Source organism: Cryptomeria japonica, chromosome 4 (genome assembly GCF_030272615.1).
Source record: "Cryptomeria japonica chromosome 4, Sugi_1.0, whole genome shotgun sequence".
Lineage (NCBI taxonomy): Eukaryota > Viridiplantae > Streptophyta > Pinopsida > Cupressales > Cupressaceae > Cryptomeria > Cryptomeria japonica.
The window spans coordinates 99,279,253-99,299,148 of NC_081408.1; the positions used below are offsets into that span (position 1 = coordinate 99,279,253).

Here is a 19,896-nt window from a genome sequence, read left to right on the forward strand (position 1 = left end):
AACAAACTTAGTAAAATATTGAAAAATATTGAATCTATACACAGAACACGAGTAAAACATGACAAACAATAAACTGTGGACATTACCCAATGAAACCACAAGCAGAACTCAACTTGCAATAAATTTCCTCTGGGATTGGGAAGGTAGCACCAGTTTCAGATTATAGACGGGTTCAAAATCAAGTACGATAAACTCAGGTTGAATAAATTCAGATAATCCGAATGGATTTGGACAGTTATATGGTTGGTTAAACGTCCAACCCAATGGGCAAACATTGGGATAAACATCCACTCAACCAACGGAATAAGGGAGAGGAGAGGACTCCTTGGATGATGGAAGACGAGGGTGAGTGATAACTAACTGCTGGATTTCAACTTGCCAAAACGAATGAGGAGTCTCTAGACACTATAATTGATAAAGGACCCCAAAAAATGGTGTGGGGTAGGTTTCGTTTGATTTAGAAGGGTAAGATCCTGGTTACTGCAAGAAACAGGCCAATCATCACTGCACGGAACCACAGGTTGAAGACATCATTGCAAGAAAAAATGGAATAAAAACACCACTGCAAGAAACATCCAAGTAAACTCAGGTTGAATAAATTCAGATAATCCGAATGAATTTGGATAGTTATATGGTTGGCTAAACGTCCAACCCGAAGGGCAAACATTGGGATAAACATCCACTCAACCAACGGAATAAGGGAGAGGAGAGGACTCCTTGTATGATGGAAGACGAGGGTGAGTGATAACTAACTGCTGGATTTCAACTTGCCAAAACGAATGAGGAGTCTCTAGACACTATAATTGATAAAGGACCCCAAAAAATGGTGTGGGATAGGTTTCGTTTGATTTACAAGGGTAAGATCCTGGTTACTGCAAGAAACAGGCCAATCATCACTGCACGAAACCACAGGTTGAAGACATCATTGCAAGAAAAAATGGAATAAAAACACCACTGCAAGAAACATCCAAGTAAACTCAGGTTGAAACCCCAAAGGGCAAACATTGGGATAAACATCCACTCAACCAACGGAATAAGGGAGAGGAGAGGACTCCTTGTATGATGAAAGACGAGGGTGAGTGATAACTAACTGCTGGATTTCAACTTGCCAAAACGAATGAGGAGTCTCTAGACACTATAATTGATAAAGGACCCCAAAAAATGGTGTGGGGTAGGTTTCGTATGATTTAGAAGGGTAAGATCCTGGTTACTGCAAGAAACGGGCTAATCATCACTGCACAAAACCACAGGTTGAAGACATCCTGGTTACTGCAAGAAACAGGCCAATCATCACTGCACGAAACCACAGGTTGAAGACATCATTGCAAGAAAAAATGGAATAAAAACACCACTGCAAGAAACATCCAAGTAAACTCAGGTTGAAACCCCAAGGGGCAAACATTGGGATAAACATCCACTCAACCAACGGAATAAGGGAGAGGAGAGGACTCCTTGTATGATGGAAGACGAGGGTGAGTGATAACTAACTGCTGGATTTCAACTTGCCAAAACGAATGAGTCGTCTCTAGACACTATAATTGATAAAGGACCCCAAAAAATGGTGTGGGGTAGGTTTCGTATGATTTAGAAAGGTAAGATCCTGGTTACTGCAAGAAACGGGCTAATCATCACTGCACAAAACCACAAGTTGAAGACATCATTGCAAGAAAAAATGGAATAAAAACACCACTGCAAGAAACCACAAGTAGAACCCAACTTACCACAAAATTGCTCTTAATTAATTAATTAGCTGTTTGGAACATGCAATGCAATTACATCCACCAACAGGGCATTTCTATGTTTCAAAATAATAAAGTTCGTCCATTACAAAAAGACCACTCGTTCAAATCATGTTCAAGACAACAGTATCCCGTACAAAGCCTAATATTCACCTTCAAAAATAGAAACCTATCTTAGGAGTTACCTCCCAACGATAACTTTCTATACTTGTCAACAAAAACTCTCTATTGAATTACTGCCATTAATGCTATAGTAATAAGTTCCAGTAGCTTTACAGCATCTTTCGGCTCTTAACGATACTGCAAAAAAATGACAACTCATCACTTAATAGAAACAAATTGGTTCAAGCTATTTAATATTTACCACCAGAAGTTGAAAGATCTTACTAAACTAACCACATAATATACCTGAAAGGTCAAATGACACCACCCTACCTTAATAAAGCCAATCTCTTTGGAATAGCTGCGGAAGCACTGTCTGCAGCACATAATACCATACTTGCGGATGAGCCCATGTGGATTTCCACACACCCGACTGATCAATCACAGAACGAACATCAGATATTTTCTCACTTTTCAAACCAAAACCGCAAACAGAATTCTTTCTTCACAAGCACAATCAGTAGCTAACGACATGTGAATTCTGCATCATGATCTAAATAAAAGAAACATTATATCTTTTGAATTAAAACCATGCATATATATGTGCAGATGGTTTACATGCTACGCTACTGCACGATTCAAAATAATTTATATAGCCTCTAGTTCCAGATTATAAATATTGTATTCTCGATCTCTTGTGACTTATATGCATTAGAGTACGAGAATTAGAATATCCTATTGTAGGCAATATTTAGGCTAGAAGTTTCATTTAGCTCATTTATCTAAGAAATGTCATTAATAATTTATTTACAAAGGGAATCAGTAAGATAATAATAAAAACACCAATCTCCTTGGCGCACGAGTCATAGCATGGTTTCAAAGAATATAAGATCTTTGTCAAAACATAGTATGATATAAATTTGACTAGAAGTCTATAACGTAATGTGGTGTAAAAGTGAATCTCAATGTTCTAAGCTGGTGGCATTCTGAGGGTTTTTTTAATCTGGTCCATGGTAGAATGACATTACCTTTCACTTTCCAACAATATGTGGAAGTAGCTAGAAAGATTCAATAATCCCCCAGTATTTATGGATATATTCCAAAAGTATTTAGGGATATATTCCCCCACCATTTGTGTATATGGTTTCGAACATATTCCACAATCCTGAAATAGGAATAAGCAGATGCCTTGACTGGATAAAGATTAATTCAAGATGCAACAAATAGTTGCAATAGAAGTAACTCTCTTACAGAAATGATCTTTACAATATTAACGATGGATTCAAGGGAAGGGGAAGTTTCCTCCATTTTATTTAAACAATGAATCCCTTCCCCTTATCAATTTTCAGATAGAATTTGAATTAGAAATTAAAAAAAGATGACATGAATCCTGGAAAGAAAGAAAGAAACCAAAATGCATTAAAAACTTTATACGGGAAAAACACAAGTCAATATTTCTAATGTACAAGTACCAACAACAGATGACTTCAGTGTACAGCTTGTATCTGTCAATTCAGAGATAGGACTTGAAACAAATAAACTTTCTACAAATAAAAACAAACGTCAATATTTCTAATGTCAAGTACCAACAGAAGATGGAAAAAATTTATAGCTAGAAAGCATATACATGTTATTAACATTCTAATAATTCTAGGCAACTTGTAATTACAGTAATTATCACTGCCACCATTATTCTAACCTTATGTTTCTGTAAGATATGATAAGTTTATATTGAAATGGTCCCTTCACTTCAGGTGAGCTAAATGTATTACAAGCCTATATCCAATAATCTGATACAAATAGATGTCGGTCCTAAACAAGTCCATATATTGAGTGTGTATCCCCGTCAACTGAACTATTATATCCATCTTGTAAAGAGCATTCATCTTTCCTATAAAAAGCTGAAAGTATTCTGGTTGAATATGAAAGAAAGTCTAGGAGCTATGGTCTCTATATGATCACACTATTATCAATTTGAATAGTAGGTTAATTCTAAAGAACATTCCTTAAAAAAGGGGTTAATCCTAGTGGAAATAACTAGGGGCACAGACATAACCACCCCCAGTTACGTGCCTAGGAACTAAACTTCGATGGAACATCAAAAGGTGCTCCAGTCTGGCTGGTTGTCCTTGTCTTCGATGAAGGCTTGGGTCTTCCACCAATAATTTTACCAAACCAAAGGCTGTTTGGAGACGCCTGAGGTCACAATTGAAAAAGACTCATTCAAGATTGAGGTGAAAGGCGATTCCATGTTATTTATCGAAGTGACCTCATAGGCAAATGTCACTTGCGAAGACTCAGATAATTCAGTCTATCTTTTGAACTGAAAGGCTCTTCAACAGCAAGACATTTGAGTCTTTCAATCTATCTGTGCCTTTTCCGTGTGCTAGGCAGGAAGACAATAAGCAGGCTGACCTGGAGACAAATATTCCAGTGGATCTCAGTTCGTCTAGAAACTACTTGGTGTGTCTCACCCTCAGTCCCCCTTTCACCTTCCCCATCTTCCCTGATCATTTTGAGATGGTGCTGATTTTAGTAGCATTTATGGGATTTCTTTGCTTTTGATGAATTTGAGCCAATTGGGTGAAATGGCCTTTGTGAATTTCATTCTGTAAGCCATGCAGAGTCCTAGTAAATCAACAACTGCATGACTAACACTCTTGAGATTGCTCATTTGAATATTATGCAAACAGTTTTGGTCAGTGCCAGCAACACATTGGCCATCCATAAGGATGTCACTTGAATGAATTCGGTGTTATTGAGGCCCTTGGCAAGATTTGACCATGATACAAACAATTTTGTTCAGCGCTGACACATTGACCATCCATGAGGATGTCAAAGGGAATTTGGTGTTATCAAGGCCCTTGGCAAGACATGCAAGGTCCAGAAAACTAAAGCAAGAGTGATGATTTATCAAGGAATATGGATTAGGCCAACATTGATTTCATGAATTTGGAAATGTGTCGTGACTACAAAATATTTAGCAGAGCCAAACCTAGCCCAAGAAAAAAACATTGACATGTCGGCATATCCAAACCCCAAATTCCTACATCAACCAGCACTTAGGTATACCCAGTTGTAGGCAGTTTTATGTGAACAGAAATGCCATAAGCATGCATCATTTCTAGATTTAATAAATAAAACACCAATTTTGTTTCAAACAGTCATTTTTTGTACCTCCTGTAGCACAATCTATACGACAGTTCAGATCAATGGCTGCCCCTTTGAATCGTCCACAGCAACATTTGATTAAAAAACACACAGATAATGGGGGTTTCAAAATTGATGCATGAATCCAAGAAGATTTCTAACACGTGTACAACATCATGCAAGGAGAGAGTATTATAAAACAATTTTGAAAAAAAAATTCTGAATTCTTTAAAAGCATTTATCTATAAGATCCAGTTCATCAGGTTGCCGATACTGTTGCATTTTTCATTGCTTGTTTATGGTAACAAAAGGGCAGACTGGCTACTAGCATGGATATGTACCTTGGTGATCCAGCTTGCATTTCCTGTAGTTTTGTCTTAGATGGTGTTTGTTGCTCAGGAAACCAATATTACATTTCTAATAGAAGTTACTGTTCATATATATTCCCAGCTTTTTATGGCTTGCCACTGAGAAAGTTTTTCTTCTTTAATTAGTCTATCTTGAGGCCAAAACTCTAACTTACATTATCAGAAAATTAAACAGTGTTTTCTATGAGATCCTTCTAGGCCATACAAGATACAATAATTTAAACCTTTTATAGCATTTGCAACTTTGCAAATTCTCACAGTTCGGGGTAGGCAATGTTTTATGGTTTTGTGTAAGCAATATGCTTGCAAAAGTGAACTTCAACTTGTAAAAGCAGGCTCACATTGGGTACAATATATGCATTTTTTTGCATTGTTATAAGAAGGAACCCGGTTCGGGTTCAGGTTTGGGGACGCAAACCCAGTTCGTGGGTTCAAACTTCAGACAATTTTTTTTGCCCTTTGGGTTTGTGGGTTGGGTTTGTCCGTACATACATTATATATATGTGTGCGTGTGTGCCCAAAAACAAAATACATATTATATGCAAAAACTACATATATATATATATATATATATATATATATAGTTTACAATTATATAGTATATTAATATTATATTATACAAGAAATTAATAATATTATATACTAATATACAATGTTATTATATAATATTTTATAATATGTAATATCTATTATATTATATTATATAATAATATATATTAATCAATGAATTAATTAAAAAACATTAGCCGATCTATATCAAATTTTTTATTCATTATATTATGGAATGAAAAAAAAAAAATCGGTATATTATGGAATGAAAAAAAAACAATCGGCAGTGAAGGGCGAACCTGACCCAGACCCGGGTGCGAGCCCGAATCCTAACTCAGCCGATAACAGTCAATATTTCTAAGTACTTCAATTATGACCTTCCATCAGTCTGCTTGTTAGGTTTCCAAAATTAGGCCATACCAGTGAAAATTGCCAAAAACTTGCAACCAATCATGGAAAACAACTGATCACAATTTCTTTCCCTAAAAAAATTGCCTCCATTTTTCTTCAACCTAAACACAACTAAAATTAAGTTGCTGAATCGTGGGATTTTTCAGGCAATTCCGGGTACGAAATGTACCGGAATCGGATTCTGAAACAAATCTCCTGTGGGTTCATCTGCGATTAGTGATTCTAATTTGATCTTTTTAATATTCTGCTGTGCTGATTAGTGAACTCAGAACTTATCTATCATGAGATTCTAGTTTGATCTTTTTGATATTGAAAACTGAATTTAAATTAGTATGTTATGTTGCAAAATTTGAAATTTGTAATGATTTTGTTTAGCATATGTATTGGTATATGACATTCTAAACTTAATATATATATATATATATATATATATATATAAAATATTTGCATGAACCTACCAAAAACGTACCCAACCCCCCAAAAACATTCTGCCATACTGACGTTTTGTACCCCACATGCACGAATTCAGCAACTTAGAATTAAAACATGTTTAAATCACATTTACTGCATTGTTTACCAGTTTTCAGTATTTTTTCTTGCAATTCCACAATTTCGGGGGCTGTAGGGGCCCACATCAGGATTCAGAATTTTATATTGAAACTTATTGAATAGTTATCTGCGCACAATGCCGAAGCCAAGCCTCTAGATTGGCAAAGATTTATAGTGCATTCATTAATAATACCGGTATTCTTTAAAGATATATAATGTGCAAATAACTTTAAATATGCAAGTTTGATACTCAACGGATAATGTGATAAGAAATAAACTTAATAATATTACCCTTGTAAATGATAACAATATAAAGGAAAATCATTGGCTAGTTCAAAAATCATTGACAAGAATCTTGTAAATCTAAAGCTTATCATCTAAGCTACCAGATTCTTCTACACAAATTCCCTGGGTCCGGGTTCGATTCGCTGCAAATTCTGATTTGTTGCAAATTCGTTCAAAATTCGGCCAGGGTTCATATTTTGCCCTGTGGGTTCGATCAGAAGGACCTAGGGAGAATTTTGGTGCTTTTCCAGCGAATTTTGAACCCAGCAGCAGAACCCGAGGAGAATTTAGGTGATTTGACACATTTTTTAGTTCTTTCTTAAGTTTCTTTTTGCCTATTTTGGTCAAAGCATTGGGATGTTGAACCAGAGCATGCAGAGTTGGATCGTTCAATTGCCCGCCTTGATGCACTTGGAGTTGATGATGATGATGAGCTACCTAGTGATCATGAGGCTGCTCCTGAGGCTGAGATTGTTAGTCCCACTTCCAGTGACACTGTTTGTGCTTCTAATTTGCCACAGGAGGATGATGAAATGTTTGATGACTTTTGATGATATTTGACCAGTAATGGCTGATTGTTAATGTTGACATTATTATTTTTTTACTTAAACACTGATATGGTGGTGTATTTTGGCAATTTGCTATGTTATTTTCCATTTGGACTAAAAGTCTACAACATTAATAAATATGGTGGTGTCTTTTGCTATTTATGGTGTCTTTTGCTATTTATGGTGTCTTTTGCTATTTATTTGCTGCTGCATATATGTATATATTTTTTATTTTATTTTTTTAATATTTTCATATGTTTTTGTACGGACAAACCCAAAGCGAACCCGAACCAACCCCATAAAAAATTGAACGAATTTGCAAACCCGAACTAGAATCCGATTCCGAACCAAGACCGGCAACTTAGCTTATCATGTTCTTCATGAAGAACTTGCTAAACAAGAAAAACCTTTCTCACTTTCTTGTTTGTGGAAATAAAGAACTAATGTACATAAAAAACTCTATTTTAAATAGTTTTTAAGAATCTCAAAGTTTCACAAAGTCTTGTAAGTATTGTATGTAATAGATTGCATTTTAATAACCTTCTCAAGATGTGTTCATAAAAAATATTAAGGAAAGTTGACTTCAGCAAAAAAGCTTGTACTTTTTTTTACACATTCTGTGTATCTGTGAACAATCTCTTTATGCCTCAACCTGCCCTTGTTCTGGCAGATTAACTCTACATTCAACTGTTCCTCCTTATTTTCTATATCCAAAAAGCTCTTTTTATGGATATGCCAAGATCTCTCAAGAACTAAACAAGGCACCCAAAAAAGACAATAAACATCCCAATCTCTTAAGATTGCCTACTCAAAATGCAAAAGGACACCGGTTTTGGCTCCAATACTTTCCCTCCAACTTGGGCACCCAAACTTGCAAGATATACGTTACATTAAGTGCAATAAATGACAGAATACCATGAGACAAATGTTGCCTCTTACAAGTGATGGGGCAACCAAGATCTGCTTGCAAACTCTACACTCTCCATGAATAAGCAATATACAAAATGAGAAATATCATAAGCATGTAATGTAAAATGTAAAATGAGCCTTGTTTATAAAGGCAGACTCCCAAGTATTAAACAGGTGAAAGACTCTACCGTGGACAAGAGTTGAAACACTTGGTGAATCTACATGAGGTAAGATAAAATTCTGGATAACCTCTAAGTGAACTAAGTCTTAATATCCAGAATAGTAATGAGTATTTAATTGTCAGTCTAGGTCTTCAATGATACAAACCCATCAAGATATACTATAGCTAAATTATTATCCAGGAAAACTATCTTAAGTTAATAAATTATAATAATCTTTCTAATTATCTTCTACAAGTGTATAATTATTGTAAAGACATTCTATAGCATCAACCCATAGAAGCAGAAAGCAAGAGAAAATTCCGAGAAACTTTGAAATCTTTTTTCTTCATGCATCCACCAACAAATTCCCCCAAAAAAACCACTATATTCTTAAAAAATCATGGAATGCAAAATTGACCAAAAAATCATCAAATATATCTTAGTACTTTTCCAATAAATTGGAGCTTTGTGGATATATCGCGTTTTTTGCAGCAGTTTTTTTTTATATTTTTGCCATAGCTTAACATAGTTTTTTCTCTAAGCCTAACTCATACTTTCCCAATTTGATCACAATAAATTGGTTACATTTTTCCAATTTATTTTTGGCTTGCCAAGATATTAACAAGAAAGATTTTAGCTTCTACACATCAAACAATAAGGGTTCTCCAATTCTACTCCACAAATATGCAAAAAACCTAAAGGAATCAACCTTGTTTGCATGACAAACAGAAGAGCCTCTGGACTTCATTTCAAAGTGCAGACACCTGACAGAATCCATAAGCTGTGCCAGAGAATTAAATTTTAATTTCCAAGTAGTAAACAAATTTATACTTAGTGGTTAACTAAAGAAAAGTTAAACAACCTATTAAAAGCATACCATACGGCAAACACTCAAAAAAAATCAACACATCCAGCATCTATGTTATCAGGTTCGCCAATAACAGGGACCATACGTCTGGATTTGGATCTGAGCCTGGTTAGTGACAGGGTACACTCAGGGGTGCTACGGTGCTGAACCCAACCAACCCTAAAAAAATTTTATAAAATGAATTATTGCGAGTCATTTAGCACCGAAATTTTGCTTGCAAATATTTGTGAGTTTCTGCTGACAAGGTGCTACTCAGACTGCTTAGCAATAGCTGATCAGTGCTCACCATATTCATTGAGGGTAAGCTGTCGAGTAGCCTCAACCGGATAACAGCATCTGACATTAATGGCTCCCTCATTCCTGTGTGAGGGAGTGGGAGCAATCCCAAACTCATCCTTTTCATTCTTAGTTTCAAAACACTCAGGAGATTGAATATTGACCTCCTTGACATTTCTACTTCGCATGCTCAGAAAATATGGAATCATCAGAAGCAGTATGGCTTTCTTGTTCGTCATTGTCTGAGGAATGAATGACATCCAAGTCATATTCTCCACAACTCTCTTAGTTTTAGCAATTCAGCCATTCATACCGCTTGTCCCGTCTCGATTCATTTTTTTTATTAATATAGATTTTATTTAAATTATATATTTATTATTTAAGAAAAGGGAACACAATTTATATACATTGCAAATCAATATATATTTATTTGTTATATTTGCAAATGTGTTTGTTAATTTATTAATATTTTAATATCCTATATGTTGTACTGTCAAACCCAGCTGTACCGAAACCTGTACATACCCAACCCACACACAAACAGGCAACTTAGTCCATAACCGTAGAGACATACCAACTAATTAATAATAAATACAGAGAAAGACAATTATGTCACAGAATTCGGTAAAGACCTCCGGTATATATACCACCAAACAAGCCCAATTGTATGAAATTCGCCAAAAAAAAATGAAAGAAAAATATCAACATGTAACCAAACAACAGATTGCATGTAAGCTTGTCTAGAAACATGTAACAAGAGTCATGCAATCCAAGCATTCCATCCAAACAGATGGCCAAAGCTCTTATTTGTCCTTAGAGAAGGTGGCCCTGTGCAAATCTTGGAAATGTGAAACAGGATTAAATATAGCCTTTTACATTAAATATGGATCGACCGCCTTTTTAGGCAGGAATCTTTCAAGGAGGTACACAAGAAGATGGGCCGGAAATTTATAGTATATGCTAAGAGTTTTGGGGAATATTTGTCGATAAATGACAACTGAATTGCGGTGAAGTTCAAAAGTTCATTTCTCGGATGTAACTTTTAAACAAGAATTATATAAACCTAAGTAAGACGGTAAAAAAAACGTGTTCTTATGGGAGCAGTTAACTGGCACTAATCCGCCAAATTTCTCAGCAGCACCTACTGAGAAGTTTCAGGTGAGGCCACTCCATGAGAACATACCTAAGATATTAAGCAAACAAGTAGCTTACAAATATGAATAGGAATCACAAAAAATTAATAACTTATATCACTCTTTTGCCGAAAAGAGTGACCCTTCTCCAATTCAATCTCAATGTTATCCTTCCATATAATAGAATAGAACTCCTACTTAGGATTTCATAGAATGGACCTAACAGTTTATAAACACGGTATAGAAAAAACATTATTTGTAGGGTTTCAAACTGTTATTTAGGTGCCCTGTAAATAGTGCTACAAAACCCTAAACAGGGCGCTCCGTCACTGAACCGAGAGTTATAACCCTAGACGTGTAAGTTTCATGAAATAAATTATACGTACCACGTGCGTGAGCCTGGCCCGTAGGTCTTAGCGTGTGAATTCCAAACAGCAGAGTGACCCATCTTCGATTATCCGCTCGCCCCTCGACCTCGCGACTTCTTGCAGTGCAAAATGAAACGCCCAAATTTCAGAAGATTTAGTTTGCACTAACTTCTCAGAAATTATAAGTGTGTTCAATCTCACCGTTGGAGATACGTCATTTTAACCACCGACTTTTGGGTTTTCGAACCCTAATTTTATACTCACATACAATCATCCTAGTCTCATGTTATTTGCTTCTTTGGTCATAAGAGGTAGGGTACGGTATGAGTAGTGGACAAATGATCAAAAAAAAATGTCTTAGTCATGACATAATTTTAAAGCTATTGATCTGGGTTTTTGGTAGTAACGATTCGATCTCTAAGGGTCGTTATGCGTTGAAAGGTCAAAAAGTAGTCATTTCGAAATGATAACCGATACTTAACTTCTTTTGCGCCAATGCCTGCACACTAAAATGTCAATACATGGTTATAAAATACCTAATAACTAATTTATTTGTCATCTATTTAAAATAAATATTTAACCTAATTATATTAATTCTAACATTTTAAAAAATCACTTTTCCATATTTTAAAATTTTTGATGGGTGGTAAAAAAACAAGTTTGCCCACCCTTAACCGCCATGGTGGGTTTGAAGGAGGGTCCCACGTGGGTCAGTTTACCGCCATCTACGTTGCCCTAAAAACTTAGTGAAATGAAGATTTTTGGGGCATTTTCATTGTTCGTGATGCTTCTTCTCCAACATTCCTCTGTCGTGCTCTGCAAAAACATCATTTCTTCGTCATGCTCTACAAAAATGCCATTTCTCCTTTGCATCCATTCTAGGTAACGCCTAGCACTGTGTCCCTGCAAAATTGGATGTCCAAAGATGGTTTAACTCTTTTGTAGGTTCATTATGCTTTGTCTATTCATGATTTTTGTGTATGCGGTTTAGAGTTTCATAATTATTCGAAAGTCATTTATTTATCATTTTATTTTATGGGTGGGTTGTTAAATGGTTCTCTTTGTTTATGATGTCAAAATAATTACAGAGAATGCAAAAAAAATTGATTATTATTCATGATTATTTGAAACCCCTTCATTATTTATCATTTTATTTTATGGGTGCGTTGTTAACTGATGTCTCTCTGTTTATAATGTCAAAATAATTACAAAGAGTTCAAAAAAAATTGATTATTGTTGATAATTATTTGAAACCCCTTCATTATTTATCATTTTATTTTATGGGTGTGTTGTTCAATGGTGTCTCTCTGTTTATAATGCCAAAATAATTATAGAGAGTGCAAAAAAAATCGATTATTGTTCATAATTATTCGAAAACCCTTATTTATTTATCATTTTATTTTATGGGTGGGTTGTTAAATGGTTCTCTCTATTTATAATGCCAAAATAATTACAGAGAATGCAAAAAAATTTGATTATTGTTGATAATTATTCAAAACCCCTTCATTATTTATCATTTTATTTCATGGGTGCGTTGTTCAATGGTGTCTCTTTGTTTATAATGCTAGAATAATTACAAAGAGTGCAAAAAAAAATGATTATTGTTGATAATTATTCGAAACCCATTCATTATTTATCATTTTTTTATGGGTGGGCTATTAAATGGCGTCTCTCTGTTTATAATGCCAAAATAATTACAGAGAATGCAAAAAAAATTGATTATTGTTCATTATTATTCTCTATTTCATTTCAATGCTCTGTTATAGTTTAATAATGTTGAAATCCTTGCAGTATAATAATGTCGAAATCCTCACAGAGAATGGCAAAAAAAATGATTATCTATTTGTTTTATTCAAAACCCCTTCATTATTTATCATTTCATTTTATGGGTGTGTTGTTAAATAGTGTCTCTATGTTTATAATGCCAAAATAATTACAGAAAATGCAAAAAGAAATAATTATTGTTCATAATTATTCGAAACCCCTTCATTATTTATCATTACAATAATGTGTATGCCTGATATATATATATATATATATATATATATATATATATATATATATATATATATATATATATATATATATATATCTGTGTGTGTGTGTGTTTATATATATACATATATGTACATGCAGATATATATACATACACGAGCCGATTATCAGCATTGTTGATCATCGAAGGAATGTGTCCATCCCAGCGAAGGTCTTCCGCTCTGTCCATATATATATATACACACACACACACACACACATGTATACATGTGTATACATAACTCAGACCGGCGTTGTTCCCAATAGCGAATGGGTTCTATCCAAGACAGCTTGTGGTAGAGGCCCTACTTTGTGCACATAATACAACTCCTCCAATTCTCGCTCGATCTCCTTGAGGGAACGTACTCTGAGTTTTTGTCTCTCTCCTGCCCACGCAACAACTTTCTCTTTTACCACATGCAACGCCATTGCAAACTAAGCACATGCTGGAACTTCCGAGGCAGGTTGATAACTGTTCCAATTCTCCCGGACTCAACTTTTGAAATCCTCCTCTCCGTGCCAGTGAGGATTCTATTAGCTCAAGGGTGCTCCCGATTTTGTTATCTCCCTTACCCAACTGTAGAAAGAGAGGGTAATGGTCGGAGCATTGAACCTTCCCAACCCACGTTCTTCATTGTTCAATCCTTTGTCACACCACATTATCTGCAAGAAATCAATCTAATCTTTTAGAAACCCCTCTTAGTCCACTCATGTTATTGCTCCAAGTAGGACAGAGTTGGATAGGCTCAATGTCTACCCAACATGCCAATTCGAATTTTTCAATTCAATAGTTTTCCAATCTATCTTCACGAGCAGAAGGACCCCAGATTTCCTACCTATTCAACATAGATTTAAGTCCCCCCCAAAGCACAATGGGATTGTCGGGTTGTAAGCGATTTCAATTTCAGAGCTTATGCTAGAATTGTTCCTTGCCCTCATAAGGACCAGAAAGTTTTAGCAGGAACAGAGTAAGGTCCAACTCCTTACTATGTACCACAATACAAAGCCATGAGCATACAACAAAGCTTGGAGGGCATTTTCATTGATTGAAGGAACAATGGGAATGGTTATATGTCATGCAACAACCAAAAGAGAAGACACGCCTGGCACTTCAAACTTGCATTCCATTTACCAATGGAAATTCTATTAGTGTTTTGAAACTTGAATTCGTTTCCTCCTGCCAATTCACCTTCCTTATGACCCTGACGAATAAGGGAGGAAGGCTAGTGATTTGAACACTTACACTCATCAGCTCGATGGAGAGGATCCATAGAAGAATCCTAGCGCTGGGATGATGTGGAGAAAGGAGGGAGTGTATACATGTCTATACATATACATGTATACACATGTGTATACATGTATATATATAGACATGTATACATGTGTATACATGTATGTATACATGTATGTATACACATGTATACATATATACATGTATACACATGTATACATGTATACATGTATACACATGTATACATGTATACACATGTACACATGTACACATGTATATACATGTATATACATGTTTACATATATGTATACATGTGTATGTATGTATACACGTGTATATACATGTATACACATGTATATATGTATATACATGTATATACATGTATACATATGTATATACATGTATATATATATATATATGTATGTATGTATGTATGTATATATATATATGTATATACATATACATATATATACATATGTATGTACATATGTATACATATGTACATACATATATATACATATGTATGTACATATGTATACATATGTCCATACATATGTATATGTATATACATATATACATATGTATATGTATATACATATATACATATGTATATATACATGTATGTATGTATATACATATACATGTACGTATGTATATACATGTATATACATACGTATGTATATACATGTATATACATACATACATGTATATACATATGTATGTATATATATACATGTATGTATATACATACATGTATGTATATACATGTATATATATGTATATCAATGGACAGAGCGGAAGACCTTCGCTGGGATGGTCTAGGACACATTCCTTCGATGATCAGCAATGCTGATAATCAGCAATATATATATATATATATATATATATATATATATATATATATATATATATATATATATGTACATGTATATATGTATGTACATGTATATATGTATACATACGTGTATATATATATGTATATATGTATATGTACATGTATATATATACACGTATGTATACATATATACATGTATATATATATATACATGTATACATATATATATATATATATACATGTATATATATATATATATATACATGTATACATATATACATGTTTATATACATGTATATATACATGTATGTACATGTATATAAACATGTATACATACATGTATACATATGTATATATATACATGTGTATACATGTATATCAATGGACAGAGCGGAAGACCTTCGCTAGGATGGTCTGGGACACATTCCTTCGATGATGAGCAATGTTGATAATCAGCTCGTGTATGTATATATATACATGTATATATATCTACATGTGTGTGTGTGTGTGTACATATTCAGCTCTTGTATGTATATCTACATGTACATGTATATATATAAACATGTGTGTGTGTGTGTGCGTGTGTGTGCGCGCTTACAGACAATCAAAGTTCCATACATCTGGCAAATAATTTTGCTTTGCATTCAAAGACAAAACACATATAGTTGAGGTATCACTTCAATCAGTTAGTATTGGATGATGGACAGTTAAGGCTAAAAAATATGCATATAGATGAAAATCCAGCGGATATGTTTACAAAGGTAGTGACAAGGGAGAAGTTGAGCTCCTCTTAAGCTTCTGTTGATCTTGAAGACTGAAAACAATAAAATAGAACAGCAAGGTCCAGGGTGTTTCATGTACGTATATATATATATATATATATATGGACAGAGCGGAAGACCTTTGCTGGGATGGTCTGGGACACATTCCTTCGATGATCAGCAATGCTGATAATCAGCTCTTATTTGCTCCAGTAATTGAAGCTGAGGTCAAGGATGCACTCTTTCAAATGGTTTCGGATAAGGCTCCCAGTCCAGACAGGTTTCCGGCTCTGTTTTACCAAGCATGTTGGGGTTTTATGAAGGATGACATCACCAAATTAGTGGAGGAGTCTAGACGCAAGCGTAAAATGTTGAAGGATCTGAATAATACGAATATTGTCCTTTTCCCCAAGTTTCAGGAATGTTCCACATTTGCAGACTTTCGGTCGATCACCTTATGCAATTCAATATACAAAGTGGTTTCTAAAGTAATGGTGAAGCGCCTCAAGGTGATTCTCCCTCACGTGATTACTCAGGAGCAGTCTGGTTTTCTTCTTGGAAGAAATATAATGGATGGAATAATCATCACCCACGAGGTTCTCCACTCCATCAAAAAGATGGGTATCTGAAGTATGCTTCTAAAATTAGATGTCAACAAGGCATATGACCAGGTCCGTTGGTATTTATTACTAAAAATTATGAGACAAGTGGGCTTCTATGAGGAATGGTTAGAGTGGGTCTTTGCTTGTATATCATCGGTGAGATTCTCGGTTGTCATAAATAAAGTACCTTGTGGTTTTTTCAAAGGAGCTAATGGCCTCCGCCAGGGAGACCCTCTCTCTCCCTTCTTGTTTGTCATTCTTGTTGATGTTCTTAGCCATTCCATTACTGTTGTTGTCAATCAGGGTCAGTGGGTTGGGATTTGCATTGCCAATGAGATTCCCCCTCTCTCCCATGAGCTCTTCGTGGATGACACTTTGCTAATGGGCCTATCATTGGTCGTCGAGGCTCTTGCCATTAGAGGTGTCCTCGATAACTACTCTTCAGCGTTTGGCCAAGTGGTGAATAAAGAAAAATCATGCATCTATTTTTTCAACACATGTAAATCATGAATGAGGCGTATTGTTGGCATCCTTTAGTTTAGAATTGAACTGCTACCGACCTCATACCTTGGCATCCCACTATTTTGTGGTTCCTCCTGTGACTGCCTATGGAACGAGCTGATTGCTAAGTGTGGAAAGAAGATGGAGGGTTGGCGGGGTCGATGGCTCACTCTTGCAGGTCGAATCACCATGCTCAAATCGGTCATCGCTACAATCTCGATCTACATACTCTCTTGTATCGAAATTATTGCTGGGATTGCAAAAAAACTGATGGCTATGCAACATCAGTTCTTATGGGAGGGAGCTAATGATGTCAAGCGCATTTCGTTGGTTGCTTGGGAAAATGTCACCTAAGGTTATGAGTCAGGCGGCTTGGTTGTTAGAGACATCGTGATACAAAATAGAGCTCTCGGGGCTAAACTCATTTGACGGATGTATAAATCTTCGGATGCGTTGTGGTGTAAGCTACTGCAATCTAAGTATCTAGACAACAGGGATCCATCTAGAATCCTCACTATTGCAATCTCCCAAAAGGGGTCGGCAATTTGGAATTTTATGTGCGAGTGTAGACCTCTGATCACTAACCATCTCTCTTGGTGCATTGGGAATGGCAACTCGGCCAACTTCTGGGATGATTCATGGAATGGGTTCGAAGTTTTGGCTTCAATGGAGGGTCTCAATGACATTAAAGAGCTGGCAATTTCTCACTATGGCGTCAAACTCTGTGATTACCTTGAAGTGACATTGGATGATGTTGGGCATCGTTGGTCCTGGTGCGATTTCATATTCCTAAACGAGGATATGAGGAGCAGGATTACTGAGGCTCTACACCCCCGAAATATAGTAATCACTAGCGAGGAGGACACAACTATTCAGTGTGCGGCCAAGTCGGGTGAATACTCGACAAAGCTAGGTTACTTGGTTTCGAAATTGGACAAAGAGAAATGTAATTGGCCAATCAAATTGGTCTAGAGTAAGTTCATACTGTCGAAGGCTAGTGCCTTCTCTTGGCTGGTCCTTAACGGAAAGGCCCTTATGGGCGACCAACTAGAACGCCTGGGCTTTGCTGGCCCCTTTCGGTGTCCTCTTTGCTTGGCTTCTGCGGATACAACGGATCATGTCTTCTTGCAATGCAACTTCGCCTTCCAATGTTGGAACTTTGTCCAGGAAAAACTTGGCTGGTAGGGTCCTCTTCCCAACAACATTGGCAGTCTGTTTCGATGTTGGTCGGTTCTGGGAAAGGGATCACTATGGTGTGGTCTTTGGTACTCATCCCCAACAATGATCTTATGGCATATGTGGCGTGGAAGGAATGCCCGCATCTTCCAGAATTCGATATCTTCATTGGAGACTGTCCAGGCCAAGCTAGAAATCAGAATCTCAGAATATCTTAATGTTGTTGTCTCATTCAAGCGATGTAGATTCTTCTCTACATGGGACGATCGAATGACAAAAGAATGGTGCCATCTCATCCCTCCCAGTGGGGACTGTGTGAAACCTCTTAAAGATCGATCCTCTGTCAAATGGTGGCCGCCTCCAGTGGGGTGGGTCAAGCTCAACTTCAACGAAGCATCCTCTGCGAATCTAGGGAAATTTGGTTGTGGTTTCATCATAAGAAATTATTTTGGCAAGGCAATCTGGATGGGTGATGTGTGCATGGAGTATGGAACCAACAATGATGCAGAATTTTTTGCCTTACATGAAGGTCTCCGCTTATGCTGTGGCAAGAAGTTAGATCATATAGCGATTGAGGGAGATTCAAAATTGGTTATCGACTCCATCATAACAAACACTATAGAGAACTGGAAATTCTGCCCTTGGATCGCTGCAATCAATAACTTCCTCTCACAGTTGGATTTCACCCTGACACATACTTATCGAGAAGGAAACTATGCGACTGATTTTCTATCCTAAGCTGCTTGCGGGGCCTCTGTAAGTTTGATTAGCAAGTAATCCTCCTCTTGGCTCGGCCTTGACAATATTCTCTCATCCGAAGCCGATGGGATTAATGGTGGCTTATGATCTCTGGTTTGATTTATGGTTGTTTATTTCCACAATCCTTACCCTAGATGATGCATTGCCTGGGATGATATGTACTCATTTTTCCATGAATTAATCATGGGCACTACCCCCTTGGTAGCAATTCGCTTTATATATATATGTACATATATCATATATGTACATATATACATATATATATATACACACATATATACATATTTATATATACATATGTATATACTTGTACACACACATATATATATATTTACATGTATATACATGTATATACATTTGTATGTATGTATGTATGTATATGTATGTATATACATATACATACATACATATATGTATGTATGTTGAAATCCAAGAACACTGAGGAGGGGGGGGACTGAATCAGTGTTCTGCCGAAATGTTTAGTTTTAACCTTATTATAACATGCATTCACCAATCGGTAAACTGGTACATATATAATTGAAAGAAGTAATGGAATCAATGAACCAATCACACAAATGAAC

The 19,896-nt window shown here is 35.9% G+C and overlaps 1 protein-coding gene across 1 annotated transcript; it reads right to left on the bottom strand.

Annotated features, from left to right (window-relative positions):
* Positions 1–1,717: 1,717 nt before the first annotated feature.
* Positions 1,718–11,671, bottom strand: LOC131032939 (small ribosomal subunit protein uS14z/uS14y/uS14x). The gene is made up of 3 exons (XM_057964042.2): positions 11,435–11,671; positions 2,175–2,274; positions 1,718–2,039 (listed from the first exon to the last, which is right to left on the bottom strand). Exons 1-3 carry the CDS (start codon positions 11,494–11,496, stop codon positions 2,031–2,033), a joined length of 171 nt encoding a protein of 56 aa, XP_057820025.1. The 5' UTR covers positions 11,497–11,671; the 3' UTR covers positions 1,718–2,030.
* Between the last annotated feature and the right edge of the window lie 8,225 nt (positions 11,672–19,896).